This window comes from Anas platyrhynchos, chromosome 1 (genome assembly GCF_047663525.1).
Source record: "Anas platyrhynchos isolate ZD024472 breed Pekin duck chromosome 1, IASCAAS_PekinDuck_T2T, whole genome shotgun sequence".
Lineage (NCBI taxonomy): Eukaryota > Metazoa > Chordata > Aves > Anseriformes > Anatidae > Anas > Anas platyrhynchos.
In genome coordinates, this window is record NC_092587.1 from 206,098,901 (window position 1) to 206,118,850 (window position 19,950).

At 56.3% G+C, this 19,950-nt stretch overlaps 2 protein-coding genes and 1 long non-coding RNA gene across 5 annotated transcripts; 2 read left to right on the forward strand and 1 right to left on the reverse strand.

Annotated features, from left to right (window-relative positions):
* Window positions 1-4,726: 4,726 nt before the first annotated feature.
* On the reverse strand, window positions 4,727-11,500 carry LOC110354133 (uncharacterized). 3 transcript variants are annotated; one of them, XR_011806608.1, is made up of 4 exons: window positions 10,650-11,500; window positions 9,379-10,603; window positions 9,143-9,249; window positions 4,727-7,596 (listed from the first exon to the last, which is right to left on the reverse strand). It is a non-coding gene; the product is annotated as an uncharacterized lncRNA (long non-coding RNA). The 3 variants fall into 3 exon arrangements; XR_011806606.1 differs by having other exon boundaries at window positions 4,727-8,386; XR_011806607.1 differs by having other exon boundaries at window positions 4,727-7,540; window positions 10,650-11,499.
* A 109-nt stretch (window positions 11,501-11,609) lies between these two features.
* On the forward strand, window positions 11,610-14,970 carry LIPT2 (lipoyl(octanoyl) transferase 2). The gene is made up of 2 exons (XM_072032948.1): window positions 11,610-12,191; window positions 14,248-14,970. The coding sequence occupies exons 1-2, from the start codon at window positions 11,696-11,698 to the stop codon at window positions 14,478-14,480; spliced, it is 729 nt and encodes a 242-aa protein (XP_071889049.1). The 5' UTR covers window positions 11,610-11,695; the 3' UTR covers window positions 14,481-14,970.
* A 150-nt stretch (window positions 14,971-15,120) lies between these two features.
* On the forward strand, window positions 15,121-16,976 carry KCNE3 (potassium voltage-gated channel subfamily E regulatory subunit 3). Its single transcript, XM_027462329.3, has 2 exons — window positions 15,121-15,285; window positions 16,244-16,976. Exon 2 carries the CDS (start codon window positions 16,325-16,327, stop codon window positions 16,613-16,615), a length of 291 nt encoding a protein of 96 aa, XP_027318130.2. The 5' UTR covers window positions 15,121-15,285; window positions 16,244-16,324; the 3' UTR covers window positions 16,616-16,976.
* Window positions 16,977-19,950: the final 2,974 nt, after the last annotated feature.

Genomic DNA, 19,950 nt, shown 5'->3' on the forward strand with positions numbered 1-19,950 from the left:
GCAGGGGACCTGCAGGGATCCTTCTGGTGCACGGCGACTGTTCACACATTAATTCAAACATCACATTAGAGCTGGTTGCTCTACAATGGCATCAATTCCTGCAGACTGGCCCATGAAATTGGGGCCAAAGGGCTGAAGACTCGAACTTACCCTGCCTCCTTGTCCTGGAGAGTAACACTTGTAAATGGTCCTGCACAGATGAAACACTTAAAATAATTTAAAGAAAAGGAAAAATGGGAGCAAGAGAAATATTCTCATTGTAATGCAGCAAACGGATAGATGTTGAAGGGGATGTGCCTGGGGTTCCTGTTGCATAACTGGAGATGTTTGAAGCGCTTCCAGGGGGCATTGCCGTGAACCTTCCTAGGACACCTATTTTGGTATTGACCCCGAGAGGAGTCCGTTTTTCTTCAATGCCCCGAAAATCAATCTAGTGGAACCGTGTCAGGTTTAGACATCTAAATTTGTGCTTGCCGAAGGCAAGATGCATCAATCCTAGTGCAGGATCTGAAAATACTTTGGGAGCATTCCCTTAAAAGACCCGATAATACTTTTTTGTATGGAATTTGCAGTGCTCTCATACGAGGCTCTGACAAATGTAAGTTAAACGCGAGTTCCTCTTCCAAGAAGCAGATGAGGTTTAGCCCCATTTCAAAGACGACGATGCTGAGACACAGAGAGGTTATGTGATCTGTCCAAGAATCTTTCAATACTCCCAGGTGTAAAGCCCGAGTATCCTGACTCTCAAACCTTCGTTCTCCGAGCTCTATAAAAGATTCTTTCAAACGCTGCTTGCGTGTAACAAAATGTCTTGTACTTCGAGCTTCCCCCAGCCAAAACCACCAGCACCGGCAGAAACCAAGCCCAAAGGCTCGTAATAATGGTTGTTTCACAAAATGCTTTCCAAACAGGCAAAAAAGAATGGGCAGAGCCTCTGGAAATTTATTATATATAGTAGCTGGCAAGCATCTGGCTGAGGAGGAGTTGGAGTGAAAGGAGTTCTGTTGGAGTTTTAATTAATATCGTATGAGGGGAAACTCGAACGACCGAGCAATGCTGGAGGGAGAACAGGGACACGGAGATCTTAGAGACACAGAGGAGGGTGTCCATGCACTGTTCACTGAATCTGTCCAAAATTCGTCTGGGTACAGACACCCTTTTCCTTTTGGAGCTTGTCAGGTTAATTCTATCAGAGGCTCCTGAAGATCAGGTGGAAATGCATCCCATCTGAAGAAAAGCAGAGGATTTGAGCAATAAAATAAACCTGTAAGACATGCAGAAGGAAATACAGAGTTTGATCCTCCTCTTTTCTTATACCAAGCTGCCTTAAAAATAGCAGGGTGGAATTAATGGGGTCTTTTTGCTAGGAGTCCCATGGGGTGGGTGAGTCGGATTTTAGCCTCCTTCCTTAACCACACAAAATGCATAAGCACAACTGGAAGACTTGGGGTCAAACACTGCCAGAAAAGCAGTCGGAATGATTTTGTTTGTAGGGTTGCAAGGGACAGGATCAGTACAGGCATAGTCCATAAAATGGGATGAAAATTGCTCTCGTAGGAGATCGCTGCATTGAGACAGATGCATTTGTCTGTGTGGCTTGACAATATTTTCTGTGTCTGAGGCTGCTGAACCCTAAAAGAGGGTGTAGGTCCACTGAAAGAAGGAAGCCCATAAAGGTAGGAACACTCTGCCAGAATAACATTACTGGGTGCTGCCGGATTTGCAATGCAAATTAAGAAAAAAAAGGATAAAAAGAAATAAATAATAATAAAGCTTTTTGCAAGATGCAACACGCAGCACACATAGTGCAAGAGGATCAAACACCCTGCACATTTACAACCAAAAAGCTTGAGATGCTCAAAATGCGAGGCAGCAACAATGCCAACAAGGGAGAGGCACCTGAAAAACTCCTGAAATAAGGCTCAGGGGGATGAGGAATACCTAAGCAGGATTGCATCCCCTGTTTTATGGCACATCGCAGCATCGTGCATCATCGGGGGGGAATATTGTATGGTTAATGGCACGAACAGATAGATTTCTTTCACCTTTGTACCTTGTACAGACATTTGTGCCAGGATTTCTTGTATTTTTGCATGAAAAGTTCTTTCTCGAAAAATAAAAATGTAAGATTTAAGCACTGTCGTTGAAAAAAAAAAACAACAAAAAAAAAAACACGTGTAGCCATCTGGGAATGTATTGGCAAAAAGAATATAATCTTTCCATCCCCCAAGTACAAGTTGTCACATCTTTAAAAAAAAAAGATGATTTACATGAATGGCTTCAAAAGCATCAGGAGAATTTCCCAGCTTGAGCCACGGTGGTAGCTGGCATCGCTCACTTCAGGTTCTTGACTGATGTGCACATCTCGCTCCGAGTGTGTTCTCGGGGCTGTTTGCATGGGGAGATTGATGGAATGCTTCCCCTCTGGATTCCTGTTGTCGATGTCTTTTATTTCAAGGTAATTAGTGTGCCTCAGCATGGATTATTTGACATTTATTCAATAGCAGGATGGGCACAGAAGGAGCTGGGGCAGAACAGCTTGTTTTCTAGCAGCTCTGCAGATCGGTTTCCCCAGCAGACAGGCTATTAAAGAAGATAAACAAGAGTTGCAGCTAGGAAATAATGACAATTCTCCGAAGAACCACTACGGATAAAACAGAGATGAGAAAGGGCAGGAAAGCATCTCCCCAAAAACAGCACGGTGCACAGCTGCAGCGTGCTGAGACCGAGCAGGGAGGGAGATAAGGGGAAAAAAATTATGTATCAGCTCAGCCACGCTATGTTGTGTGTCCCAGGATGGGAAAACTCCTTCCCTTTTCCCCCCTTGGTACCCCAAAGAATGCAACACGAAGTTTAAGCCGCTGCGAGGTCTGAGCTCTGCGTGTAGGGAGAAGATGGGGTCCTTGGAGGAGGGCTGGCATCTTTACGAAAAAATAAAAAAATAAAAAAAAAAAAAGAAGAAGTTTGGTTGATTTGGGGGAAAAAAATCCCAGAAGGATTTGGTTAGTGGTAGGGAAAAAATAAATAAAAATAGCGGTTTTGGAGAAGCCACTGCGGCAGAGCTCGCCAAGGTGCCACCACGGTTGCAGCCAGGGGAATGAATGTCTCTCTACCCAGGGGACGAGCCCCACGTCTCCAAAACCTTCATTTTTTGTGCAATTCCCCTGCTCGGTCAGCAGGTGCCAGCTCAGCACCGCTCCTGTCGAGAAGCCCCAAGGCTTCTTTCAAATCCTAAATCCTGCTGCTGGTGCTGGGGCGAGCAAGGGTAAGAAGCGCAGGGCAGAGCTTCTGCTGCGAGCAATGCCCCGCTCTGCCCCCGCTTCCCACCGCCCACAGGAGCTGGGGGAGCGGTGGTCCCAAGCTTCAGCCCCACAGCAGCCCCTACAAAGTGGGGCCGGAGTGGGGTCGCCGCCCTTCGTCCCCGTGGCACGCTGCGCCAGCACCGCCGAAACCCACCGCGGTGGTTTGGGGAGCAAAGAAGGCCAGAGACTAACCCAATACCAACCCAAAAACAAGGGTTTTGATGTCCAGGGCTCAGGGAGAGCCTTGCTGAGCTCCACCAGGTGCAAACCCCAAAGATCCCCTGTCGGGAATAGGATGCTGCCAGCCCCATTGAACCGGAGAGCACCTCGCTCCGCGGCGAAGTCACCCGCTCCAAGTGAGCTCCGAGCGGATGCGGATCCTCACTCAACTGCGTCAATTTTTCACCTGGCAAAGCTCAGGGAAGGAAATTGCACGCGTTCGATGTGTTAAAATAAGCTCACGTGACGCACGTGGCCCCAGAGTGTGCCGGGTGCCTCTCCAGCGGCCACAACAATCGCCGTGCTCCGCTGGCACCGCGTCTCTTGGGCTGCTGCTGCCAAAGCTGCTCGCATCCTCTTCCTCCTTTTGGTTCCGACTGCTCTTAGGGTTCGAATGAGCTCGCTGAAGGCCTTCTAGCTGAGGATTTCTTTTATTTCTACAAAAATGGGGAACAGGGTCTGGTTCTGCTCTCGCTCATGCCTGCTTTATACCCCAAGGTAACTGCATGGGTCTAAGCTGAATCCAGAGAGGTTCAGACTGACACGAGGAGAAGCTTTTTCCTGCTGTGTGTCTCCGTTCCTGCAGGTTTTCAAGACCTGATGGGATAAAGCCCTAAGCAACCCAGCCCAGCCTCAGGCCAGACCCTGTTTTGGGCACGAGGTCGGACCTGAGGCCTCCAGAGATCCCTTCCAACCTAATCTTCATCCCCCAAACCTCTGTGGCTCCTGCTTTGTAGCCTGTGCAGGAGAGAAGCAGCAGGTCCCCGGTACGGAAGATGGAGAAGAAAGATGCCCGAAGGTCGGTGCTGTTGAATTTAAAAAGGCCTCGAAGATACTAAACATTGTCGCCATGTTAAAGCCCTTTCCATGCAGAATCTCAAAGCCTTTAACAAACAAAGTCAAGCACAATCATCCCCACCCCATACACGATTAAAGGAGGCCCACAAAGCCAAATGGCTTTTACCAGATCTCCCTTTATTCGCCTCCTGCCTAGACCGGGTCCCAAATTCCCACAGCTCCCACCCCCTCCTGGCTTATTCTCCTCCCTGTGTGCAGTTTTCTGATCTCCGAGCCCTGTTTTGGGGACCAAGGAGTGTTTTATCACCCCGATGTGAGCCCCCCTCTCCTTCCAGCGACACTCAGACACGAACTGCGTGGGCACCATAAACCAAAACCTGCACCTGGAGGGAGCCGAACGCAGCCACTTTGATATTCTAAAAGAATATTTATTGATTTAAACATATCTAGAACAGCAGCCGCTGTATATTTACTTGTGCCAGTGAAAATGGAGCGGGTCTGTGTGATGTCTGCTGAAAAAAAAGTTCCCCTCTGGCCGCTGCGGCTCGCAGCTCCTGTCCAGAGACTTGTAGGTTCATCTGCCCCTTGTCACAGGAGACAAAAACACAAGATCTGACCCCAAAGAGTGGGAATAGATGGTGTTTTATTTGTTTTTTCCATTCCGGTGTCTGCAATAAGACCTTTTAGAAGAACCAGCTGCTTCCATCAGAAATAGCTCGCTTCTCCAGGGAGATGAGCCTGTGAAAAACATTCCGAACTGGCAGGTTTTTGGCAGCAGCGGGGAAAAACAGAAGGAAAAGCCATTTTTACCATCCCGACTGTCACTTTTCACGTATTTTTTCTTTCCATCAAGCACAAAGAGAGCGGTATCTAGTCAACAGTTCCCTGAAATTCATGTCAGATAGAGAGGAAAGGGAGCAGAGAGTTGCGTGTGGAGACCTCTGCGCGCCAGGACCACGACACCGAGCTGCTGGCTTCAGGTCCGTGCCATCTTCCCGGCCCTGGGTTGTTGCACGATTCCTCTCTGCCTCTCCTTTCCCACTGCTAAAACGGATCCTGATCTCCCAGCAACTTGCAGGTCTGTCAATAGGCAGTGCCACGTGCGCTCACCCCACCTTTTTCTTCCTCTGTCCTGCTAAATCCGATGACGCTCGAGTGCCAGCTCCCCTCGGTATGCAAAGCGATGAGTCAGTATGAAAAGCAGTGAAAAGAAATGAGTCAAGGAAGCAGGCTTTGTAGGTGCTTGAAAAGAGTCCCTAAAGGGCACACGAGGATCCTAAAGGGCGCACAAGGATCCTAAAGGGCACTCAAGGTTCCTAAAGGGCACACAAGGAGCTCTGCCTCCCATGGCAGCTCCTCGGAGCACCCCTGGAGCCCCCATGAAAATGCACGGAGAGTTTTGGTCCTTTACACGCAGCTCGTACCGTGGTATTAGGGTCAGGTAGCTGAGACACAAGCTATTTAATGTGGCAGGTGAAATTTGGAAATTAGCATGTCTACGACCATGTCCCTCGCAGGTGGCACTGCAGCCCCCGAGGGGTGTCCCCAGCGCCCCGTCTGGGGCTGCGGCCTCCAGGGACCTGCCAGCACGCCAGCCTGCTCCCTAACCAAGCTCTTTTAGAGGATTTATCATTAAAAAAAGGTGCTCTGGGGAGTGCTCAGCCTGGCTGGGATGGTTTCAGGACCAGCTGCATGTGGAGCTGTGCCAAGAGGGGAGCTGGGAAGCAGCTGGGGACAAAGCGGACATGGGGACATCTCCACCAGCATTGACGAGGTCCAGGGGGTGCATCTGAGCTGCACCTTTCCTTCGTGGGCACAAACATCAGCAGGAGAGCCTGAAGGAGAAATGCAGACCCCAAAATGGGTCAAAGGATGACCGCTGCTGGGGGAAGGCAGACAGACACGGGGCCTGGCACCAGCTCCGACCCCAATCCCCAGGCGCAGCAAGGAGCTTCCTTAACTACTTCCTAAATGCACCCCCGGTGCGTGCAGCCCGCAGCACAGCCTCACATGTGCATTTCCTTGTTTTTCTTCCCCTTTGTCACAGCCTCGGGAGCGTTTCTTTGAGTCATTGAATAAATAAGGGGGGCAGGAGCGGTTCTGGCCGTGGGTCACGTCCCCCGAGATCCTGGCTGAATGAGCCGGGGACGTCAGCTCGAGTGAGAGGTTTATTAGGGAATGAGCCAGAGGGAAAATGTTCGTCCTTCAGATAACTGCAGGGCTGGTGGGCTGTGCTTGCAGCACTCGTGTGATGCCAGGGTCCTTGGGGCAAGGAGGTGACCTCTGGGCTCCTTCCAGCCCGATGGGTGAACAGAGGCACACGGTGATGGGTCCAGAAGCACAGCTCAGGGTGTTCTGATTTTCCTCCAGGTGGGATTTTTCTTCTCAGCTCGTGCAGCCCCGAGCAGAGCCGGGCTCCAGCCCTCACGACAAACTCCTGCACGCTTCAGAAAATTCGTATCGTTATTTAATGCGAACAGTTAGCACCGGTGCTGGTGTGCCCCTTGGCACAAATATCAGTAAGAGGAGCCAGTTTGGTACAACCTGCCTGAAATAATAAAAAAAAGGGGGGGATCTGCATGGGGAGGAGTCTCCATATCTCCATAGCCGGCGGTGTGAGGGGCACCCCAGGCAGGGCAATCTGCTCCTGGCTCTGCCCATGACACCGGGACAGCTCCGTCACCTCTCTGTGACATCCTGGCCTTGCCAAAGTCAACAGGAATTTTGTCACGGGCTCTCCCGGAGCCAAGACGCTGCCCTTTGCATCCGCCCGTGGCTCGCTGCGGCCCCCCTCTTGCCAGGCACCTGTCTCACAGCCCCCACCTTTGTCCTCCCCTCCTCTTCCTGCCATTAAACCCGGGTTTGCCTTAGCTCCAGAGCTCCCCGAGGGGCAATGTCCTTCAGCCCTGTGCCAGCAAGACGGGCCCTGCCTGCTCCTGCGATCCAAGGAGCTGGGGAGGATTCAAGAAGCTCGGCTGCGGTGCAAGGTGTCCCGGGGAAAAGGTAACACAGAGCAGTGTTGTGACCAAAAAGCCCTGAATGGGGATAAATGGAGGATAAAACCCGAGCCATCCGTGGCTCCTTTCCAGGCAAACTTCTCTCGTCTCATCCTCCTCGCGAGGCAGGATGCTGGCAGGGAATTCCCCACGCTCCTTTCTCTCGTCCCGTTTCCGAGGCTCGCAGGGCCGGTGGCACACACTTCTCTTACGCAGGCAGCGCCGCTGCGTGCCAAAAAGGAAGAGCGTCGGGCTTTGATGTCCCAGCGGGAGCTGGAGGACTCAATCACAAGAAAAGGAAATAGCTGGAGCCGCACACAATGTTGGTGCTGAGCGCCAGCCTCCCCTGCCAAGGGCGGGCGCCGGCAGCGGCGGCAGGGCCCCGAGCGGTGATCCTGACCCAAAGGAGCTGGTAGAAATGTGAAACGTGCCCACGGGGTGCTGACACAACGCCCCGGTGGGTTTTATGGTGCTGTTTCCCAGGCTGTCCTTTTTTTACAAGCTGTTGTGGCGCTCACAGAATCGTCTAGATTGGACGAGCCCTCCAGGATCACCTGCTCCAACCACCAATGTCACCCCCAAGCCCTGTCCCCAGGCACCACGTCCAACCTCTCCTTGAACACCCCCAGGGACGGGGACTCCCCCACCTCCCTGGGCAACCCGTCCCAAGGCCTGAGCGCTCTTGCTGAGCAGAAATGGCTCCTCATTGCCAACCTGAGCCTCCCCTGGCACAACTCGAGGCCGTTCCCTCTGCTCCTGGCCCTGGTTCCCTGTGAGCAGAGGCCGCCCCCCAGCTCCCCACCCCTTCCTTTCAGGCAGTTGCAGAGAGCAATAAGCTCTGCCCTGAGCCTCCTCTTCCCCACCCCAACCCCCCCCAGGTCCCTCAGCCGCTCCTCACAGGACTTTTACTCAAAGATTTTCTCAAAGCATTCGCTTTGGGGTCGCTGGTGCTGAGGCATCCCAAAATGGCGGGCTCACACCAGGCCATGTGGGAGTTTGGCGCTTCCCTGCTGTGGATTTCCCTCCTCTGCGCCTTCCTGAAGCTGTTCCTGGTGGCAATAACCTCGTGTCCTGTGGGAAAGGGATTTGGGGGATGCTACTTTTTGGGAAGCCCCAAGAGGGAAGGGGTTTGGGGGCTCTTGTAGGGCCGTGAGCCTTCCCTCACTCCTCATAGCACAGGAGCATGAGGTGGGATGCCTCAGCCCCACAGAGCACCACCTCAAGGCCCAAAAGCTGTAAAAATCGACTCAAATCTTCCCCTATTATGTTGAAAGGGGAGTGTGCCCCAAACTTTGGCCCCGGGGGAGCTTCCTAAGGAGGGGGCTGCAGAGTGGCTGCATTTCAGCAGCCCGAACCCCAAAACTCCCAAAACTGGGGGAAGTTTTTCAGTCCCGGTCAGGAAACCTTAGTGAAGCCGGTCAGCTGGAGGCAGGAGGGCCCTGCCTGCATCTGCTGCTGGAGATTTCTGTAGGGAAATGGTTCATTTCCCAGTGAAACACATCAAAAAAAATCCTGTATTTTCCTAACTTCCTCTTAGTATTCATCAAATCAAGGGCTCAGACTTGGTTGTAACGTTCCCAAAAAGATGGCACAATCAGATCTCATCTCAGCCTAACCAAAAAAAAAGCCTAAATGGTGTCCCAGGCCCTTCCCCAGCTTCGGAGCCCTTCTCTGGCCCCGCTCCAGGGCCTCGATGTCCTTCTGGGGTGAGGGCCCCAAAGCTGAACCCAGCACTCGAGGGGCGGCCTCAGCAGAGCAGAGCAGAGCCCCGGTGCCTTTTCGATAAAAACGGGGTTTATTAGCTCCATAAAATCAAACCGCACCTACCAAGGCTCTCATAACCTTAATCCCGTTGATAACCTGCGCCAGGGGCTTTGGGGACGGGTTGCTCTGTGGGAACATTTTCCTCGTGGGCCCCGCGTTATTTTCCACGTCTGTAAGAAAAAAAAAGGAAGGTGGGGAGGTTTTAGGGGAGGTTTTATCGCTCCCGAAGCCGCGGTGTGATTGATCTCGGCAGGCTGTGCGCAGCCTTCGTCCCCGAGGCTTTATTCCCGAGGCCTGACCTTGCGGGGCCACCCCCGTGTCCCGTTTGTCACCAGCGCTCCCAGTAGGTTTGGGGGAGCAAACTGGGGCAGGATCCCCTCAGGGATGGGGACGGCGAGCACGGAGCTGTCTGTAGGGCTGGCTTTATCCAATAAAACCCCAAGGAACATGCTTAGAATAGGAATTTTCCCCCGTGTTCCCCACCCTATAGGTGCTGTACCCCATAGCCCTGGGCCTTACAGGCCACCCCCATGCCCCATTCCTCGTCCCCGTACCTTATCCCCCATCCCCAGACCCTTTTCCCCACTCCTGCCCCCTATCTCCTAAGCCCTGTCCCCTGTTTTGGGACTTTCTCCCCCCAAGTCCTTGGTCCTGTCCCTATATCCCTGTCCCTAGGCCCCAAGCTATTCCTGGGCCCTATTCCCTGTCCTTGATCCCCTGTCCCCCTACCTGGCCCCATGCCAGGCCCTATTCCCTGTCCTCATGCCTGGCCCCTAGATCCTATTCCAGGTCCCCTTTCCCTGTCCCCATCCATATATAACTGTCACCTGAGCCCTACAGCCCTATATCCTATTCCCAGGCCCTGTTCGCTGCCCTTGATCCCCCGTCCCCATGCCTGTCCCCTACCCACAAACACCTGTCCCTTGTCACCTATCCCCTATTCTCAGGCCCTACTCCCTGTGCCTGTCCCCATGTCCATCCCCTATCCCCATATACCTGTCCCCTGTCCCCCTGCCTGTCCTGTCCCCACATCTGTCCCCTGTCCCCATGTCTGTTCCCTGTCCCTATACCCTCTTCCTGTCCCATGTCTGTCCCCTGTCCCCATACCTGTCCCTTGTCTCTGTCTCCTGTCCCCATATACCCATCCCCTGCCCCGTCTCCATGTCCATCCCCTGTCCCCACGTCTATTCCCTGTCCCTATATACCTGTCCCCTTTTCATGTCCCCATGTCTGTCCCCTGTCCCCATATACATGTTCCCTGTTCATGTCCCCAAGTCTGTCCCCTGTCTCCATGTTTGTCCCCTGTCCCCACATCTGTCTCCTGTCCCTATATACCTGTCCCCTCTTCATGTCCCCACATCTGTCCCCTGTCCACCTGCCTGTCCCCTGCCCCATGTCTGTTTCCTGTCCCTATTCCTGTCCCTTCCTTGTCCCCTGTCCCCATATCCATCCCCTGTCCCCAAGTCTGTCCCCTGTCTCCATGTTTGTCCCCTGTCCCCACATCTGTCCCCTGTCCCCATATACCTGTCCCCTCTTCATGTCCCCACATCTGTCCCCTGTCCCCATATACCTGTCCCCTCTTCATGTCCCCTTGTCTGTCCCCTGTCCCCATATCTGTCCCTTGACCCCATGTCCATTCCCTGTCCCCATATACCTGTCCCCTGTCCCCACGTCTGTCCCCTGTCCCCATGTCTGTTCCCTGTCCCCATATACCTGTCTCCTATCCCCTATCCTCACCCCCTATTCCTGGTTCCCTGTCCCCCTGCCTGTCCCCTGTCCCCTAGTCTGTCCCTTGTCCCCTTTTTATTTCCCCATGTCCGTCCCCTGTCCCCACATCTGTCTCCTGTCCCCGTGTCTGTCCCCTGTCCCCATATACCCATCCCCTGCCCCGTCCCCATGTCCATCCCGTGTCCCCACGTCTTTTCCCTGTCCCTATATACCTGTCCCTTTTTCATGTCCCCATGTCTGTCTCCTGTCCCCATGTCTGTCCCCTGTCCCCATATACCCGTCCTCTCTTCCTGTCCCCCTGCCAGTCCCCTGTCCCTATGTCCATCCCCTGTCCCCACATCTGTTCCCTGTCCCCATATACCCATCCCCTCTTCATGTCCTCATGTCCATCCCCTATCCCCATGCCTGTCCCTTGTCCCTGTGCCCTGTCCCCATGTCTGTTCCCTGTCCCCATATACCCATCCCCTCCTCATGTTCCCATATATCTGTCCCCTGTCCCCAGGTCTGTTCCCTGTCCCTATATACCTGTCCCCTCTTCATGTCCCCTTGTCTGTCCCCTGTCCCCATTCCTGTCCCCTGTCCCCACGTCCGTCCCTTGTCCCCATGTCTGTTTCCTGTCCCTATTCCTGTCCCTTCCTTATCCCTTGTCCCTCGTCCCCTGTCCCCACATCCATTCCCTTCCCCATATCCCTCCCTTGTCCCCCTGTCCCTCCCCTGTCCCTATTCCTACCCCTTCTCCCCACGCCCATCCCCATTCCCCGCCCCGTCCCCATTCCCCTCCCCGCCGCGCTCAGCTCCTCCCCGCGCGGCCTACCGCGGCCTCCACACCCCAAACCCACCCTAAACCCCCCCAAAACCCCCCCAAAACCCCAAACCCACCCCCTCGCCATGCCGGGGGGCGCCGTGCGGGTGCTGCTGCTGGGCCCCGTGCCCTACTCCTTGGCTCTGCGGGTCCAGGAGCGCTGCGTGGGGGCGGCCCGGGCGGCGGCCCTAAAGGCTGCGGCCCCCCCCCAAAACCGCCCCATAGCCCCCCCCCAGCTTTGGCCGGCCGAGAGCTTGGTGCTGAGCGAACCGGCCGGGCCCGTGTACGCCTGGGGGCTGAGGGGAGCCCCCGGGGGGGAGCTGGCGGCTAAATTAAGGGAGAAAGGAGCGGGGTTGGAGGCGGTGAGGCGGGGGGGGCACGTTACATATCACGGGCCCGGGCAGCTGCTGGCTTTGGTGGTTTTGGATCTGAGGGCTCGGAAATTGGGGTTGAGGGGGTTCGTGGGGGGGTTGGAGGAGGTGGGGGTGAGGCTTTGTCGCCGCCTCGGGGTGCCCGCAGCGAGATCCAGGCCCCCCCCGCTCACCGGAGTCTGGGTGGGGGACGGGAAGGTGGCGGCTATAGGTGAGGAGGGGGGGGGAATGGGGTGGGGGGGGAATTGGGGTGGGGAATGGGGTGGGAAAGGGGGTGGGGGGGTGGTGGGGGGGATGGGAGAGGGATGGGGGGGGAGTGGGTGGGGAATGAGGTGGGGGGGTGGGGAATTGGGGGGTAATGGGGTGGGGAAGGGGGTGGGGAATGGGGGGGGAATGGGGGGGCGAATGGGGGGGGATGGAGTGCAACGGGGGGGGGAATGGGGCGGGGAATGGGGAGGGAAGGGGGGTGTAATGGAGTGTGCAAGGGGGGGAATGGGGGTGTAATGGGGTGTGCAAGGGGGGTGCAAAGGGGTGGGCAGTGGGGTGGGGAATGGAGGGGGAAGGGGATGGAGAAGGGGGTGGGTAATGGGGTAGGGGGTGGTGGGGGGGTGGGGAATTGGGGGGGTAATGGGGTGGGGAATGGGGTGTGCAAGGGGGGTGGGTAATAAGGTGGGCAATGGGGGGTGGGGAAGGAGGGGGAATGGGGGGGGAAGGGGGGTGCAAGGGGGAGTGCAAGGGGTGTGTAATGGAGTGTGTAATGGAGTGTGCAGGGGGGGGAATGGGGGTGTAATGGGGTGGGCAATGGAGGTTTAATGGGGTGGGCAAGGGGGGTGGGGAATGGGGGGGAATGGAGGGGTAATGGGGTGGGGAATGGGGGGTGCAAGGGGGGAGGAAGGGGGGGTGTAATGGGGTGGGGAATGGGGGGGAGAATGGGGTGGGTAATGGGGGCTGCAAGGGGGGAGGAAGAGGGGTGTAATAGGGGGTGCAAGGGGTGTGCAAGGGGGGTGCAATAGGGTGGGCAATGGGGGGGGAATGGGGGCGGAAGGGGGTGGGGAATGGGGTGGGAATGGGGTGGGGAAGGGGGGTGTAATGGGGTGAGCAGTGGGGTGGGTAAGGGGGTGCAAGGGGTGTGTAATGGGGTGTGTAATGGAGTGTGCAAGGGGGGGGAATGGGGGTGTAATGGGGTGGGCAAGGGGGGTGGGGAATGCGGTGGGGAATGAGTGGGGGGAATGGGGGGTAATGGGGTGGGGAAGGGGGTGGGGAATGGGGGTGTAATGGGGTGTGCAAGAGGGGTGGGTAATAGGGTGGGGAATTGGGGGGAATGGGAGGGAGAATGGGGGGGAAGGGGGGTGTAATGGAGTGTGCAAGGGGGGTGGGGAATGGGGTGAGAAATGGGGTGGGTAAGGGGGTGCAAGAGGTGTGTAATGGGGTGTGCAAGGGGGGAAATGGGGGTGTAATCGGGTGGGCGATGGGGTGGGGAATGGGGTGGGGAAGGGGGTGGGGAATGGAGGGCAAGGGGGAGTGCAAGGGGTGTGTAATGGGTGTGCAAGAGGGTGTGCAATGGGGTGGGCAAGGGGGGTGGGTAATAGGGTGGGTAATGGGGTGGGAAATGGGGGGGGGAGCGGAGGGGAAGGGGGTGGGTAATGGGGTGGGGAAGGGGGTGCAAGGGGGAGTGCAAGGGGTGTGTAATAGGATGTGTAATGGGGTGTGCAAGGGGGAGGAATGGGGGTGCAATGGGGTGGGCAAGGGGGGTGGGTAATAGGGTGGGGAATGGGCGTGGGGAATGGTGGGGGGAATGGGTTGGGGAATGGGGTGGGGAATGGGGGGCAATGGGGGGTGCAAGGGGGGAGAAAGGGGGGTGTAATGGGATGTGTAATGGGATGGGCAAGGGGTGTGCAATAGGGTGGGTAAGGGGGTGGGCAATGGGTTGTGTAATGGGATGGGCAAGGGGGTGTGCGAGGGGTTGGCAAGGGGTGTGTAATGGGATGTGTAATAGGGTGGGCAATGGGGTGTGCAAGGGGGGAATGGAGGGATAATGGGGTGTGCAAGGGGGAAGAATGGGGGGCAATGGGTGGGCAATGGGGTGTGCAAGGGGGGGCAAGGGGGAGTGTAATGGGTGTGCAAGGGGGGTGCAAGAGGGGTGTGCAATGGGGTGCAAGGGGGTGTGAACGGGGGGGAGCACCAGGGGTACTTGGGGCTGCTGCCAGCTGCCGGGTGCCCCCCCCCATCACATCCCCGTCCCCCCCCCCCCCTTTTTTAACACCCAGGGGTGCACTGCGGGCACTACATCACCTCCCACGGGCTGGCGCTGAACTGCTGCACCGACCTGGGCTGGTTCGAGCACATCGTCCCCTGCGGGCTGGAAGGGATGGGGGTGACCTCGCTGAGCCGCGAGCTGGGCCGCCACGTCCCCGTAGCCGACGTCCTACAACCCTTCCTCCACTGCTTCCAGGAGGTTTTCGGCTGCTCCTTGGTCTTTTCGGATGAACCCGCAGCCTAGGAAGGCACCGGGGGGGTCCCAGATGCCAGCTGGGGGCTTGGCGGTGAACGTTGTGTCCCCTATGGGGCTGCCCCGTGCTTGGTTTTGGGACAGGAGTTTGGTTTTTGGGGCTGTCCCGGTCGCCAAAGTGCCACCACCGGCCCTATAGGGCACCCAGGGGTGTGCTGATGCTGGGACCCCCCCGTGGTCGGGGCTCCTGGAGGTGCTGTGACAATAATGCTGCTTGGGGTCAGGGACGGATCCCACAAGCCTCAACTGGAACTGGTGGCACTGTGGGAATTACCCCAATTGCAGCTTTTGGGTTTTTTTTTTCCTCTTTTCCCCAAAAATGCACATTTGGGGTGGATGCGTGCTGACCTCCCCCCAAAACCCACAAGCGGGGTGGATGCGTGCTGACCCCTGGAGAGGCCAGGGTGGCTGAAGTCCCCGTCTTTGCTCCTGGTGCACAGAAATCGGCAGATTTTATAGGAAAAAAAAAAACTTTATGGGACCGTTTGCTGCTCCTTTTGTCCGGAGGAGGGACAGGAAAGCGTGACCGGCAGCGTGGTGGCGGGGTTGGGAAGCGCAAAGCTGGGTGGCTCTCCCGGCCCTATAAAACCGGCATCCGGGCTCAGGGGGGGCCACGACGGAATCCTTGAGGGTTTGGGGACGACTTGGTGGTGGCCCTATTGGGGCTGGGTGGCTTTGGGGCAGGTGGCTCTGCCCCGGGAAGGGGAGGAGGCTGCGGCACTCCCAGCTCGGCTGCCGGCCGCGATGCTCCAGTCCCGGCTCAGCCTGGCGGCCGTGCAGGCACCGAGAGCACCCGGTGAGTGCCAAACCCCCCCCCCCCAACCCCATAATTCCCACCCCTACACCTCCTATTATATAGGGACCCCCGGGGGTGCACCCCGCTGTAGGGCTCTGTGGGGGAGAAACTTCATTTTTTGGCTGGAAATTCTCCAAATTCAGGCTTCTCCCTGATTTCCAGGTGTTTATAGTGGCAATGGGGTCCACGGGTGCCCCCCCCAAGCTCCTTCCTCCTCCTCCTCGCATTTGGGGGATCCTTTTATTTTTTTTTAGGGGGGAGGCAGCTGCCTGTGCACTGGGGTGTGGGGTGGGCTGGAAAAGGGGTCCCATGTCCTGGGGGCACTGGAGGGGGTCCGGGACCCAGTTTGTGTGTGGGGATGGAAATTTCGGGGGGTTTGGGGCAGCAAAACCCTTTGGGATGGGTCCATGGGGGCGTGCAGGGATCTGTGCCCCCCTGGCTAGGGCTGCTTGGGGTGATTGGGGTGGGTATTTAGTAGGATCAATCCCAAAGCTGTTTTTTTTTAGGGTGGGGGACCCCAGGCAGGTCCTGGTGGGGGCTGGGGGGGACCCCAGGACATCCCTTGGACACGAAGGTGACGCCAACCCCGGGGAGGTGTTTGGGGTCGGGACCTATTTGTGTAGGGGAAGTGCCTGGCTGGGGCTCGTCCGTCTGTCTGTCCGTCAGAGGATATCCTACAGGCATCCCTGCACGTGCAAGGGGTGCTGAACCCAACTTGCCTTCAAGTGGCTTTGATGGGAAGCATTAAATACCGCCCCTCAGATTTTTTTGGGGTCGATGAAGGGAGCAGCACCGAATTAACGCGGTTTTAAACCCTGGGAGGGCACAGGGGGGACCTGAGCTGGGTGCCCCCAGCTCCCGTGGGTGTCACCGGGGCTCTGCTAACGGGAACGGGGCTGGATTTGGGGTTTTCCTCCTCCACCAAAAAACCCCTCCTCCCCCTCTCCTTGCGCTCCAGGGACCGTTTCGGGGCTCACCCCTGGGTCCACCCCAAAGCTCCCGCACCGCGGGGGCTGACGGCACCCAACAGGGCGAGGAGATGGAGGATGAGAACGGGACGGAGCCGTGGCACCGGAGCCTCCAAGCGATGCTGGATGCCTTGAACCAAACTCTGCACGGGACCCTCCTGCGCCCCGCAGCCCCCCGAAACGCCAGCGCCCGCGGTGCCGGGGGTCGGGACGACAACGCCTACATGTACATCCTTTTTGTCATGACCCTTTTCGCCGCCACCGTGGGCAGCTTGATCCTGGGTTACACCCGTTCCCGCAAGGTGGACAAGCGCAGCGACCCCTACCACGTCTACATCAAGAACCGGGTTTCCATGATCTGAGCTTGAAAAGCCCCAAAACGGGTCGGGAACCGGGTTCCTGGCGCCTGGCGCGACCTGCGGGCAGATCCCGGTGCCGTGGAGCCATCCCAAATGGGGACACGGGGACATATAGGGACAACAGGGACAACAGGGGCGGCTCCTTTCCCACCGTTCCCATGCCCTGCTGAATTTGGCACGGCCTTTAAAGGAGGAAAATTTGGGAAAAAAATGAGGCAGACCGGCCAGCATCGCCCTCCAAAGCGTGCCGTGGGGTGCCAGGAGCTTGGTGACCGTGGGCTCGTGGGTTTTCCCGGTGCTGAAAGCTGTCACTGCAAAACGGTTTTGGGCTTTTGCTGGCGGGGAATTAAAGGAGATGCCGGTTCCCGAGGGCTCGCGTCTGCTTCTTCTCCGAGCGTGGTGCCCCTCGAGGGCTCCGCGGTGGCCAAAATCGTTTTGTGATGGGATTTGCGCCCCCGAGGGTCCGGCCGGGCTCTGAACCGATGATGTTGGAGCTTTTCCTGCTTCCTTCCTGCGGGGTGCTGCCGGCTGTAGCTTTGGCCTTTTGTACCTCGGCTCCCAAACGTGTTTTCCAAGGGGCAAACGGGAAGGGGACGGGCTTGGGACCCTCCTGGGTTCCTCGCCTGCGTCCCCAGCTGGGTTTGGGGCTGGCCCATGGGGTGGCGAATGTCCCCGTCCTTCCAAAGAGCCTGCTGCAAGGGTACGGTGTAGGGCAGCACCAGCCACCCAGCCCCGGCGCCCGGAGCGGCCCCTCGGACGTCTTAATCTGCTTATTAGGGCTTAATTACTGTCTAATTGGTCTGGCCTGTAGGGCACCTTCCTCCTGTGCTCAAACACCGCCGCGGCGCCTGCGCCCGCGCCGTCAAACCATGGTGTTTTGGGGAGGGCCGGCAACCTTGGCACCCAGGAATTTGGGATTTCCCAAGCCTTCAGCCCCGCTCCGGGCATGAAACCCGCTGCAGGGGTTTTTGGGGTCCCCGGTGGGCTGCGTTTTGGGGGCGGTTGCCGTTCCTGGGTTGGGCACGCGGTGCAGGAAGGGTTTGAGCCGGAGCGAATGCCACTGCTGTCCTTTGGCACCGGGCAGGAGGGGGCTCGAGAGGCTCCGCGGGTGTTTGCCTTGTGGTTACGGCGTTGGGAAAGGCAAACAAAACCCTTTATCTGCAAATAACTCCGGGGAAGCAGAGCGGGCGGGCACAGCCGGGATGAGATCCTCCTCCTCCTCCGGGTGGATTTGCGCTCTGGGTTTTCTCCACCTCTGCGGTGTTTACCTTCCCCTAAAACCCACAGCACCTGCCGTGGGGTCCCTGGGATGGGGCACCCCAAAACCCCCCAGGATGTGGCTTTCCCAATGAAGGGAAGACCCTACAAGGGGAAAAACCCTCCTAAAAGAGCAAGCTGCTCCAGAATTTGTCACCCTCCCGATTTCCCCTCTGCTGGTTCCTCCTCCTGTCCCCATAATTATATTAGGATCAGGGTCTGAGGAAGGCCAGGGGGTGCCCTGGGTGTCCCCACAAGCCACCATCGGGCTGGGTGACAAGGTGCCAGTGCCACCTGGTGGCCTTTGCCTTGGGGGATGCTCGGGGACATGGGGAATACACTGGAAACCTCCCCAAATGGGTTTGATTCAGCTGCCGGGGTTGATTTAGGGGTTAATTAGGGGCTCGTGATTATGGGTGATGCTTATGGGGTGGAACAGCACAGAGGTGCGCTCGCCTGGGCACATAGGAGAGCTGGGGCAGCGCTGGCTTTGGGGAATCACTAAATTTTGGTAAATCACCAAATCAAACTGCAAATTGCAGCTGAGCGCATCAGGGTTTGCAGCCAGAAAGACGCAGGGCGCGTGTAAGGCCAATGCGTTTGGTTGCTTGTTTATTTTTATTTTATTTTATTTTATTTTATTTTATTTTATTTTATTTTATTTTATTTTATTTTATTTTATTTTATATTTTATTTTATTTTATTTTATTTTATTTTATTTTATTTTATTTATTTTTGAGATGACACCTGCAGCCGTCTGCCCCGTCCTTGGGCACGTCACACATCATCCATTTCCCCAAAATCACTGATTTTCAGGAGAAAATTAACCACACACCTGCAAAAAACAAGCAAAATTCAGCTGAGCTTGCTTCACATCCTCAGTGGCCCTGAATTTTTTATTTTATGCGTGTTGGATGTCCATCCGTAGAGGTGGGAATCCAAGCACTGGGCGCAGCTCCTGCTCTCACCCATCCCAAATAATCCATTTTTCGAGTTTGTTTTTACAATTCCCCGATGGAAAACCCCCCTTTCCCCCAGCGAAGCCACCCAGGAACACTTGGTTGCGCCGGGGTGAGTCCCGGCAGGACAATCTGCATGAGCTGGTGATAAGCTGCCGTGAATTTATCACAAGCCTGGCCATAAAACCAACCGTTTGATCACGGGGCAGCTCAGTTCAGCTTTCCTACAGCACGGGTACCTGCAGGATCTGCACCAGGGGGTAAAAAAAAAAACAGCTTGGGTAAAAAAAAAAAACACAGATTTTTTAATAAAGCTCGAGGCAGCATTTATTCTTACGGACAGCTGGGAAATCCCAGCTGGGATCTGGTTTTCTCCCCTTACAGGAAGTTTTCTGTACAGATTTTCTCAATTCCACGCCATTTATGCCCTCGTTTGGGATTAATCGAAGGGATAAATTGGGGTGAAAAGCTTGATATGATCCTGTCACGCTCTCCCATCGGAGGAGACGGGCCCGGCACATCGTTTCCACAGATGGATGTGGCTGAACCGTTCGGCGGAGCACGCGTGTGGGCTATTAATACCTAGCGGGGAGGATTAAAAATAACCGGGTCTGGTTCGGAAAGGACAGGCTTTGATATACGAGGGGGCTGGCGTCCGAATCCAGCCTCCCTGGGGTGCTGAGAGCGGAGAGCTGAGCGAGCAGGAGGTGCCCAAATTTCCCCCACGCTCGCCGCGGCTTTCCCACCTCCTTCACCGGAGTCTATAAAATGCCCTTTTATCAGATCGGGGCGACAACTTAGGGTGGGGAGAGGCGACGAGCCTGAATTTTTTTGTGTTTGCTGTGGGCAGAACCGGACCTGTCGTGGGTTTTCTGCCTGGTACAAAACGTGGCACACCCAGGGGGTGCTTTGGCAGGGGCTGTCACCCCAGGATCCAGCCCTGCTGTTGGGCTGAGAGCAGAGGTTTTCCAGCAGCTCTGATTATTTTCGGGTTATTTAGGGCATTTAAGCCTTCAGCAAACCAAACAGGATGTTGTCCATGCTGTGGGGTGCACAATCAGGCCCCCCCAAGGCTCCCACCATGAAGCACCAAGCCGCGGAGTGCTTCCCAGCCTTGGTGAT

Coding starts and splice junctions, on each gene's coding strand:
- LIPT2 (XM_072032948.1), top strand. CDS start 11,696: ATGCCGGGGGGCGCCGTGCGGGTGCTGCTGCTGGGCCCCGTGCCCTAC. Junction 12,192..14,247: donor CGGGAAGGTGGCGGCTATAG/GTGAGGAGGGGG, acceptor TTTAACACCCAG/GGGTGCACTGCGGGCACTAC.
- KCNE3 (XM_027462329.3), top strand. CDS start 16,325: ATGGAGGATGAGAACGGGACGGAGCCGTGGCACCGGAGCCTCCAAGCG.